The 12,468-nt window shown below is 39.7% G+C and overlaps 1 protein-coding gene across 1 annotated transcript in view; it reads left to right on the forward strand.

The window, feature by feature from the left end:
• The window catches only part of gabpa (GA binding protein transcription factor subunit alpha), an 80,318-nt gene that overhangs the window by 36,976 nt on the left and 30,874 nt on the right, over window positions 1–12,468 (forward strand). The window contains exon 3 of the mRNA XM_039743418.1: window positions 2,311–2,455. Coding sequence (XP_039599352.1) covers window positions 2,311–2,455 — 145 coding nt within the window. The remainder of the gene's footprint in view (window positions 1–2,310; window positions 2,456–12,468) is intronic.

The raw sequence follows: 12,468 nt of genomic DNA on the forward strand, positions 1-12,468 counted from the left end.
TTTTAGAAATGTGCTACGCATTTGTCTTGTTCTCATTTAAAATATCCAATCTGCTACTGTGCGAAGTAGAAAAGCACTCTTATGTGGCAGTAGTTAGGTGTGTAGTTTTAGATATTTATTTTAGGTAAACTGCTTGAGCACATTTTTCATATTATTAAGAGCTTGCTATTATGACACTGAAAGTTGTGTAACAAGCTTTTGTTAAGTGTAGATGCCACACAGACTGGACGGATCTCCTTGCTAGTAAAGGAAGCAGACCCTGGAAGGAAGAGATTGACGGACAGCCACTATAGAAGTAGAGAGAACACTAGGGAACTGTTGTTCTCACCTAAAGCACGTTAGATGGCAGCAGTCCCGGATATCCCCACCCAGTGGGAAGCCAGCAGGGCATGCTGGGAAATGTAGTCTGACAGGGCAGCCCTGCTGTGGTCACGGGGTGCTGCAAGAGGGTGTTCCAGGACAAACCAGCTCCATACTCTAATAATAGAGTTCCGTGTGACCCGGAAGTACTTCCATCAGGCAGTCGCCCTGGCACTGGAAGTACTCCCGGGTCTGTAATAAAAGGGTCCGCACTCCCTTATTCGGGCGAGTCGGAGCTGGGTGGTAGAGAGGCAACACTTGACTGGAGGAGAGCAGTGAGAATTATTGTAGAAAGGGAGAAACCAGTGTTTTGCGCATATGTAACACTTTTTTTTTTTTTGGAGGGATTTAAAATAAAACCTTCATTTATTTTGATAAAGGACTGTGTTTGTGATTGTATCGAGGTTTGGGCAGGCTGATGCCAGGGTGCCCATCACACAAGCTGTCATAAAAACACAGTTGAATGTCTGAAAGTGCAGAGGAGAGGAGTGTACTGTAAATTCTGGAAAAAAAAAGATACCAGATGTGTGTGTGTGTGTGTGTATAGATTCTCCTTTTTTCAAAAGAGTGAAGAAGAAAATACAACTAACTTCAATCCCCAAAACATAACCAATAATTACAAAAAAAAGAAGAAAAAATGTTCTGACTAATAAGAGAGCAGTCACTGTGAGACATTATAATGTCATATTGCTGTAGATATGAAGGAACCCCAGTCACATGTTTTGACACTCCTCAGTTCTAGTGTGTGGCCATCAGTTTTTTGTCTTCATTCAGTTAATGCGTCCCATAAGTGAACCTGCCTTCTTAATTGATTTGGTGAGCCTGTCTTAACTTGATGTTACCAGTCCAGCACACCACACTTGCTATCACAGAGTTCCAGAATATGTAAAGAATGTCACTACCCACATTACAGGAACATGGTCACCTGAGAGAGAGGAGTGTCTTCATGACCCTTTCGTCTGTAGCTCTTCTATGTTCCTAGATTAGTCAAGCACATCACTAATGTGAACCGCATACACTCCCCAAATAGTGCATAGTAAATAATCATCTTCTATTGATCATGTGGTTAGTCCAGGGGTCCTGGAGAGCCGCAGTGGCTGCAGGTTTTTGCTGCAACCCAGTTGCTTAATAAAAAGCACTTATTGCTAAAGTAACACTTCTGCTTCACTTTAGTGATTTTGAGCCCTTATTGCTTAATTTTGTCTTAAACAGCTATTTTAATTGCTCCTTATTATCAATAACATGCAAATGACAACAGAGAGCAGCATTTCTCCATTTAGCTTATTTACATTTACACCTGTGTGTATTTATCTGCACTATTGGGTTTAATTAAATACTTGGAAGAAAAATGAAGAGAAAAAAGTGAAGGACTGAGAATTACTCGTCCATTTTAGCCTTCAAATCATTTGCATGATAGAAAGGGAAAGAAAATCTAGGATATGAGAATGACCTGACGTAGCAGAGTTAATTTAATTTCATAGCTTATTAGTGCTTTATTGGCAAGAATTGCTTTCTAATTAAGCAACCAGGTCAGAACAAAAACCTGCAGCCACTGTGGCTCTCCAGGACTGGGATTGAGGACCCCTGGGTTAGTCCAATTCTTCCATGTGAAGCCTTAAAAACATGAAGACTGACTGAGATCATTTATGTTAGGTAGAATATCTAGAGGTGGCTGGGCGGTCTCATGGCCTGGAACCCCTGCAGATTTTTTTTTTTCTCCAGCCCTCTGGTGTGTTTGTTTTTTGTTTTTGTTTTTTAACCGTCCTTGCAGCCATCAGACTTTATTCTTTGTTAATTAGTATATATTTTTTTCTTCATCTTTTACAGCACTTTGAACTACATCATTTGTATGAAAATGTGCTGTAGGAATAGACGTTGTTGTAGTAAGTAAACTAATCTCTGAGTAGCTAATTTATGTATTTAATTTTTTTTGTATTATCTTTCCTGTAGAATTGTGGAGCAGACCATTACAGCAGCTGAGTTCGTCACCCAGGCCATCGACATCAATGAGCCAATTGGCAACTTGAAAAAGCTGCTGGAGCCTCGCCTTCAGTGCTCATTGGAAGGTCATGAGATCTGTTTGCAGGACATTCAGGTGCTTTTGAGTTACATAATATATATAATTTTTTTTGTCTGCCTTGTATACATTTTCATTTATCCAGTATAATGGAGGATAATAATGGTTAAAACAAAATGGCCCATAAAACCCAAAAGGCCGGAGTGAATAATTGTTGTTACATAGGAACACGCTAGAAAACGTTATGAGCAGGACAATGCAATATGGTCATGTGACCTCTGGGTTAGTAGAATGAAGTATGGTTGCTGACTACATATCACTGCTGTGCTTGGATTACTTAGACCTTGGGTGATGAGAGAGAAGTATAGCCTTGAAAAGATAAGCACATAGGGTGAATGGGGAGTGAAAGTAGTATTAAGAAAGTGCCATGTGGAAGGGTGGAAGTCCTCTTGTTTTAGAAGTAATCAAATTTATTTTAGATTAATGACAACCGCTGCTTATTTCTAGTTTAGACGCTTGTGCAAACTAACTGTTCAGCAACCTCATTCTAATTGAAGCCTCTCGCCTCTTTCATTTGACGTTTGTATATTATGATCTGCGCATGGTTGCCTTGAGAAATAATCACAGTCCACTGTGTAGATTAAAAATGAGGTTTTGTGTAGAATTAAAATGAAGTTTTAACTGGTTAATCTAGCCTGTCAAATAGTGGAATACTGTATTTATGCAATTTAGCATCTTTTTACTGTGGTAGTTTTTTTTTTTAACTAAAGTTGTCCAATTTGATAGTTGACTGTGTTCTATTAAAAAAAAAAAATGACACCTGTCACCTCCATACCTATCATCAGTTTCTCTGGGAATAAGTGTTTGATCCTCTGCTGAATTTGTAAGTGTGCTCACTTACAAAGAAATGAACAGTCTCGAATTTGTATGGTGGTTTCATTTTAATGAAGAGAGACAGAATATCATCCAAAAATCCAGGAAAAAAAACCACATCACATGCAAGTTTTATAAATTTGATTTGTATGTCATTGAGCGAAATAAGGATTTGATCCCCTACAACCCAGCCAGAATTCTGGCTCCCACAGACTGGATGTGTGCCCACGTGGCACACAGATTACATTCAATCAATCAACCAATCAATTATAGATACTTGTATGTATAAAGCCCACCTATCCACAGAATCAATTTCTTCCATTCCAACCTCTCCAATGCTACGGGCAAGACCAAAGAGCTGTCAAAGGACATCAGGAACAAGGCTGGAATGAGCTACAAGGACATCAGCAAGAAGCACGGTGCCAAGGTGACAACAGTTGGTGCGATTATTTGGAAATGGAAGAAATATAAAATGACCGTCAGTCATCTTCGGTCTGGAGCTCCATGCAAGATCTCACCTCACGGGGTGAGGGTGATCATGAGAAAGGTGAGGGATCAGCCCAAAACTACACAGGAGGAGCTTGTTTAATGATCTGAAGGCAGTTGCAACAACAACAACAACATTTCTTTATATAGCACATTTTCATACAAACAGTAGCTCAAAGTGCTTTACATATTAAAGAATAGAAAAATGAAAGACAAAATTATAAAACAAAATAAATCAACATTAATTAACATCGAATAAGAGTAAGGTTCAATGGCCAGGGGGGACAGAAAAAACAAAAAAACTCCAGACAGCTGGAGAAAAAATAATAAAAAATAAAATCCTCGGTCACCAACAACACCATTGGTAACACACTACGCTGTAATGGATTGAAATCTTGCAGCACCTGCAAGGTCCCCATGCTCAGGAAGGTACATGTACAGGCTCAGATGTAAATACTACCAAAAAACATTTTTTTAATGAAGTTGCTAAGTATTTTAGGAGAACACTCTGATTCCTCAGTAGTGGTGAGTGAAATGGAAGGGTTTTAAAGTTTGCACAATTGTCCCTAAAGTTCATTTTGCCCACCGTCTTGCAAATGTGAAATGTAAAGCTTGGTAAAGTTTGTTTTTGTGGGGTGGAAAGCCCTAATGGTTATTTCAGTCAAAACCACTGTCTTCTGCCACAGGCGTCCTGCTACTCAGCCCCACGTGCCTCATCCACAACCTGCACATTCACGTCTGGTTCTGCATCACACTGCTCATTTGGGGTCAGAGAGAACTTCATCTGCAGTCACTTTCCCTTACTCCATAAGTCTGGATCTTTCTAGAGCCCAGTGTCCACATACCCTGGCCAATGTATTGTAGCATTAAAGAAGCGCCTGTGAAGTGATTCGAAGTATGTGTTCTCTAATCATGCCACCCACCTTTCCAGGTTGAGTACCAGAATAAATTTTATCAGATGTGGACTGGGCTCGTGTATCAACTTTGAACCCAATTGACAAACAGAATAGCAAATGCAACAAAAGAAAGGCATTTTATTAGCAAAGCAGAATTACAATCAAATAACCAAAGACACATACGTATTGAAAATAACAGGAACTCGAGTCTTCCTATTGACCCCTCACCTCTAACCTGTATACCTGCCAAGCTTTTTAGCAATAGCTTCCTCCCAGTTCTTTCTCCTGTGCACTGAATACAGGGGCTTTTTAAACCTGGATCTAGAAACCCTACCGTGTAGGCCTTAAGTATTTCTGATTTGCCTGGCTACCCCTCAGAAGTCTGCAGATACCCCTTAAGGGTACTCTGCACAGAAACCGAAGGCAGCAAGAGAGTATCTCTCTGGGAAGGGCCTGACTGTCTGCCGTCTCCATTACTGTTGTGAATCCAACCACAAAGATCTTCGGGAGAACATCGCCAAAGCTAACAAATCTGTTAACTTTTCCACTTTTACTTACTTTTGCTCTTGCAGAAAAAAAGGTTGCAGATGAAAATCTATGTGCCAGTGGCATGGCTTTTGCTTATGGCCAAACACGATTTGTTTGGTAAATTCTTTTATACAACAAAGTTCAGTTTTACATGACTAGTTTTTGCTGCTCACTCCTCCACAATAAGCACCAATGCAATGAATGTTGTCGTTCTGCTTACCTGTAGCAGTGGATTTTTTTTTTTTTTATTATAAATTTGTAGTGTTTAGTATTTGTATCATATTTATTTTTCTAATGCAGACAGAATGCATTCTTTAACTCAATTGAATACAATACAATTTCATTTTGTATAGCCCAAAATCACACAAGTGCCGCAATGGGCTTTAACAGGCCCTGCCTCTTGATAGCCCCCCAGCCTTGACTCTCTAAGAAGACAGGGAAAACTCCCAAAAAAATGGAAGAAACTTTGGGAAAGGCATTTCAAAAAGAGATCTCTTTCCAGGTAGGTTGGGCATGCAGTGGGTGTCAAAAAGAAGGGGGTCAATATAATACACAGAATAGAACATAAATCCTCAATATAGAATAAAATTATTACAAGCAGTAGATGATATCACATAATATGATTTGGATTTGTTTAGAGTCCTGAAGACCTCGGCCATCAAGCTGCCTCCCCCATTTGGCCATTCCACAGCTGAAACTGCGCTGGGCCAACCAATCTGATGAGAGGCCCTATCTACCCCACGATTCCCGCAATCCTCCATCAGGGATGACTTTTACCTTAGGCAGGCAAAACAACTTGGCAGGGGGCAGTTGCACCCGCATTTGAGTACCGAGAAGAGAAACAGAATAGGTGAGGAGGGTTAGTAACATATTCTAACTATCATATTCCTTATGTTTTAGCGCTAATGACTAACAACAGAGATGCAGTCTGTACACTTATTTAGCAGCTCTAGTCAGGGTGTGCTAAACTGAAATAGTGAGTCTTCAGCCGGGACTTAAAAGCTGAAATTTATGAATAAAATCTTGACGTGGTGAGCCTGATTGTGCACTTTTTGTTTGATTTGGCTGGACAGACAACACTCGTCACTTGCTGGTATGCAGTCGAAGTTTTGTGACATGATTTTTTTAAAATGGAAAATCCTATTACCAGGCAAGTGTAATTGCTGTTTCAAGGTGATACCACAAAACAACTACTTAACATTCTCTTAGAAAGGAAAATCCTACTTCTTTAAAAAAAAAAATGTAATTCTCATTTTGTTGATGGCACAAGGCATCTCCTGTTTTAACTTCCTCAGACTGGTGTCAGTGCAAATACCAGCGACAGACGGTAAGCAGAACATGGAGCATTAATTATAACATTGGAGGATACTGTGGATATAAAAGGAAACGTCCAAGAAGATCATGCAGTGTCCGGCACAAGCACTGCCTATCAAAATGTGTTGGTCGTGTACCTACAGTGGTGTGAAAAACTATTTGCCCCCTTCCTGATTTCTTATTCTTTTGCATGTTTGTCACACAAAATGTTTCTGATCATCAAACACATTTAACCATTAGTCAAATATAACACAAGTAAACACAAAATGCAGTTTTTAAATGATGGTTTTATTATTTAGGGAGAAAAAATCCAAACCTACATGGCCCTGTGTAAAAAAGTAATTGCCCCCTGAACCTAATAACTGGTTGGGCCACCCTTAGCAGCAATAACTGCAATCAAGCGTTTGCGATAACTTGCAATGAGTCTTTACAGCTCTGGAGGAATTTTGGCCCACTCATCTTTGCAGAATTGTTGTAATTCAGCTTTATTTGAGGGTTTTCTAGCATGAACCGCCTTTTTAAGGTCATGCCATAGCATCTCAATTGGATTCAGGTCAGGACTTTGACTAGGCCACTCCAAAGTCTTCATTTTGTTTTTCTTCAGCCATTCAGAGGTGGATTTGCTGGTGTGTTTTGGGTCATTGTCCTGTTGCAGCACCCAAGATCGCTTCAGCTTGAGTTGATGAACAGATGGCCGGATATTCTCCTTCAGGATTTTTTGGTAGACAGTAGAATTCATGGTTCCATCTATCACAGCAAGCCTTCCAGGTCCTGAAGCAGCAAAACAACCCCAGACCATCACACTACCACCACCATATTTTACTGTTGGTATGATGTTCTTTTTCTGAAATGCTGTGATCCTTTTACGCCAGATGTAACGGGACATTTGCCTTCCAAAAAGTTCATCTTTTGTCTCATCAGTCCACAAGGTATTTTCCCAAAAGTCTTGGCAATCATTGAGATGTTTCTTAGCAAAATTGAGACGAGCCCTAGTGTTCTTTTTGCTTAACAGTGGTTTGCGTCTTGGAAATCTGCCACGCAGGCCGTTTTTGCCCAGTCTCTTTCTTATGGTGGAGTTGTGAACACTGACCTTAATTGAGGCAAGTGAGGCCTGCAGTTCTTTAGACGTTGTCCTGGGGTCTTTTGTGACCTCTCGGATGAGTCGTCTCTGCGCTCTTGGGGTAATTTTGGTCGGCCGGCCACTCCTGGGAAGGTTCACCACCGTTCCATGTTTTTGCCATTTGTGGATAATGGCTCTCACTGTGGTTCACTGGAGTCCCAAAGCTTTAGAAATGGCTTTATAACCTTTACTAGACTGATAGATCTCAATTACTTCTGTTCTCATTTGTTCCTGAATTTCTTTGGATCTTGGCATGATGTCTAGCTTTTGAGGTGCTTTTGGTCTACTTCTCTGTGTCAGGCAGCTCCTATTGAAGTGATTTCTTGATTGAAACAGGTGTGGCAGTAATCAGGCCTGGGGGTGGCTACGGAAATTGAACTCAGGTGTGATACACCACAGTTAGGTTAATTTTTAACAAGGGGGCAATTACTTTTTCACACAGGGCCATGTAGGTTTGGGTTTTTTTTCTCCCTAAATAATAAAAACCATTATTTAAAAACTGCATTTTGTGTTTACTTGTGTTATATTTGACTAATGGTTAAATGTGTTTGATGATCAGAAACATTTTGTGTGACAAACATGCAAAAGAATAAGAAATCAGGAAGGGGGCAAATAGTTTTTCACACCACTGTATATGTCAGAATGGACATGAAGAAGTAACTGTAAAGAATGTCATCACATAGTGAAAGACACTGTGATACCCAGACTGAAGATTGTCCACTAATGTAATTCTGATTCATTTCATGCTAAAATAACAGAAGTTCTAATACTGAAACGTAAACTTTAAACACTAACCACAACTGCATAGGGAATTTGTTGTTATCCACTCTGTCGGATCATCGCAAAAAGTGCACAACCCTGACTTTTATCCCATTGTGACAATGATGTTGGCTACACACATCATCACACAACTTTGAATTGTAGCATTTCGGCGACCCTTTCTCAAATTTGCAGTGCACATAAAAAAAACAAAACAAAATCCTAGCTAGATATATTGCCAGAAATGGATTCTGGGACCCAAACATCAATATAACATGATATAAATTATTGCAAAAAATGTGTAATGAACACTGATCTTAACAAAGGGTATACACCCCATTGATTCTGATTTCCATTGGAAATAAAAGGTAAGCCGTTTAAAGTCTGTAACTAGACCACAGACCTCCAATAAGGCTTAGACTCCCAAATAATCCTTACCCCAAGCGCTTTGCAGGCTTTGTAACTGCAAGACTGTTGAGGGCGAAAAATTTTTTTTTTTTAATTCCTAAAATGAGTAGGTGCAAAAACAATGTAAAGCTGTTGGCCCCAATACCAAAGTTTATAATTTGGGAAATTATTATTTGAAAAGATGAATAAGAACAAAAACTGCAGTAGTGGTGTCAAAAAAAAGATATATGTAAAAGGAAAACCTAAAAGCAAAGAGGTCTGTCATCCAGTGATTTGGGGGGTTGGGGAGGGGGGCAGTAAGTCAAGGACCAAAAAATCAGAAAATGAAATCCAGAAAACAAAAAGAGTCAAACTACTAATAACTATAAATAACTAACTAAAACTAACACCTCAGCAGCCAGCTTATGGCCCGTGCTGCAGTGTCAAAGGGGTCCCTCCTCCTTGGGCTATAAATGTAAAAGACAAGGAACTTAATCAATTAACCAATGAAGCTCCTTTATAGTGAAGTTGGCATAAAACACACTATGGCGTATGCACAACGTGAAGTTCCTGTCTGCTAGTGGGCTGTGCGAGTCAACATGTAACTTCACTACATGGTCATCTGTTATTAATATTGTATGTTCGTTTTGAATGAAAAGTTATAATACGCGAGTGCTTAGGCCTATCTTGCAAACTGTAATTTTTTTTTATATATTTGTATAAAGTAGTAAATATTTCACCTCACGTTTCCTATATGTAATGCAATATCTTTAGAAACTAAACTGCAAACTAGCAGAATCTTTGAGGTTAGCATCTGGCTCTGAACATGAAGGCATGAAAGGAAGGATGCCAAAGGAGAACACTTCCATGATATCAGAGGGGAAGCTGTTGAAAAAGTGTACAGCTTTGGAGTGACCATCCCTGATGAACTGCAGTGGACACGGCACTTTTCAACGCTTGTCAGAAGGTTTCACCAACACTTCAGATGTCTAAGGACAGCTTACATTTCCTCATCTACTCTCAGAAACTTCTACAGGTGCACAGTGAAGTCACCGTCGCATCCTGGTATGGTACCTGATTGTAAAGCCACTCCTCAGTATGGTGGATGCAGTACAGAATGTTGCTGGCATTCAGCGGCCATTTCTTCATACCTTGTACAACATTTACTACCTAAGGCCTCTGTTCTTCTGCACATCCAATTTTCTTCACTCCTTTTCTCCTGGTAGGCAGGGCAAAACCAGGAGGTTGGTGGCAGAATTGGCATTTCAGCCATCATTATAAAAAAAAAAAAAAAACTAGTGTGGTGCTGAGATGTCACCCATTGCATGCAGTCTGGTCCTAATCTGAGTTGGTTTGTCATGTGGTGGGTGCGGCAATGCCCTGTTTCGGCGCCTCCTCCTAACCTCCTCTTTCTCCTGGCAAACTGTACAGGACCACTGGCACTCACACCAGTAGATTTACAGACTGTTTCAACGCACAAGCTGGAAATATTGTAACATAAACTGGGTATACAACAACATTTATTTATATAGCACATTTTCATACAAACAGTAGCTCAAAGTGCTTTACATAATAAAAAATAGAAAAATAAAAGACACAATAAGAAAACAAAATAAATCAACATTAATTAACATCGAATAAGAGTAAGGTCCAATGGCCAGGAGGGACAGAAAAAACAAAAAAAAACTCCAGACGGCTGGAGAAAAAAATAAAATCTGTAGGGATTCCAGACCATGAGACCTCCCAGTCCCCTCTGGGCATTCTACCTAACATAAATGAAACAGTCCTCTTTGCATTTAGGGTTCTCACAGAAGGGCTTAATGATGATGGTCACGTAGACTTCTGCCTTTTAATCCATCCATCCATTGTTGGAGCATCATGAAGCTTTGAGTGGGTGGTGGTGGCGCAGGCCTGTAATATTTTGCAAAATGCAACCTGTGCGCAGATATGTTGAATAGTACTTCTGTATACTTTTATTTTTGTACTGTACTTCTGCCCGCTATTCTGAAGAGAAGTGGTACTACACTTTCATTGTACCGTGTACATGACAATAAACTTGGTTTACCTGTGTTCTGGAGGTGCGTCTCCTCTATTAAAGTCGATTGGATAGGGTGTGTGGCTACTCCTGCATGCATCTTAAGGATGTACGCTTGGATCTGTTCAGAGAGTTGGGGAAAATGAGTGCAGGTGGTATTACCAAAATCGACCAGAGTGCATTCAAGTGAACCATGGTGGATTTCAGTTTCCAGCTTCTTGTTATAGGGCCTGGGTCAGTCCCTCATCTTTTAGTATCCACGCACAAACACTAAACATTGACCACATACAATCGAAATAATAAATGACCAGAACAATATTTAAAGAATGAATAATAATGAAAAGAGATCAAAGGGTACAAAATGATGCACTTTAAACATGAGCTTGTGAGAATTACTGTTTTGACCATAACAATAACACTCCTATTCCGCCTTTGGCACGTCTTCCTCAGATAATGCAATTTCTTTATTATAACACAACAAAGTCCCAGAACACATCTACAGTACTTCACTAACTGTGTTATTACTGTAATAGACTCCATTAATATTAGAATTATTTTAATTTATGATATGTATTTTTTTTTATAATTAAATAATGAAAAATTCAAAAACAGACAACAGACAGATTAAATAAAAGATCTCTAAGCCAGAGACAGAACCCCGGCTGTTCCGTAACCTTAACGCTGCTGGAGAAGCCATCTAGTTTGGCCACTTGCTGTCATTATAGATTGTGTGCTTCTCCTTCAACATGGCATTTACGGAGGATTTGGATTCATTTTTGCTATCTCGAGATTATGATGAATCTTGACGTTTTTAGATCTTTCTCAATCCAAAAATACCATTTTTGACATTGAGAGTTACCGTGTTTACACACAGACAGACAAACGCTTTGCCCTCGGTCAATGAGATTTTGTACACCTGCATTATATTAAAAATAAGGAATCCTATCAACTTTTTGGCCACTTGAACTGACTACTTTTGCAAATTTTCAGCTAAACTATGGTTATTACAAATAGATGATTTAGATTTTGTATAGATATTTATAATGATAAAAAGGAGAGAGATATGAAATTTGAGAAAAATTACTCAGCCGGAAGTAGTAGTTTATTTATGAACATGGCATGGAAATATAAAGATGTAATGGGAACAATAAGCTGCTATGTCCCAGTCGTGTTCCTGGTGATTTAATTTTATCATACTGGGGGCTTTGCTTCCTCCTCACTTCGCTTGCCCACCCGCTAAATCCCCCATTCCTCCATTCGCATATCTGCTGCTCCAGTTGTGAATGGGCTGAAGGAGATGTGGTCGGATCAGCTGCTTGGCCGAGCTGCACATTCTACTTGTCACGCTGCTCGTCGATCATTTAAAAGCCTTTACAGCAGCTGTCCTTTTGTCTCACTGCCTTGTCTCATGGGACGTTAAAGTGTCTCCGAGAAAATCACGTATCGTCTTTCTGCAGTCGTCGTCATAATGAAATGTAACTGAATGCAATTTTACCTATAGCAGTTTATTGCAACACATATTATACAGGGGGGCCCACAAAAAAGTTGTCATGAACAAAGTGTAAATGAAAATGCTGAAACGGGCACAAGGCGACATAATGCAGTCGTTTCGGTGGAGGCGGGCTACTTTTTCATGGACCACCCTGTATAATACTAACACTTATTTTTATGTTTTTAGGTGACTGTAACTCTT

The sequence above is a fragment of the Polypterus senegalus genome, chromosome 2 (assembly GCF_016835505.1).
Source record: "Polypterus senegalus isolate Bchr_013 chromosome 2, ASM1683550v1, whole genome shotgun sequence".
NCBI classification, from domain to species: domain Eukaryota; kingdom Metazoa; phylum Chordata; class Cladistia; order Polypteriformes; family Polypteridae; genus Polypterus; species Polypterus senegalus.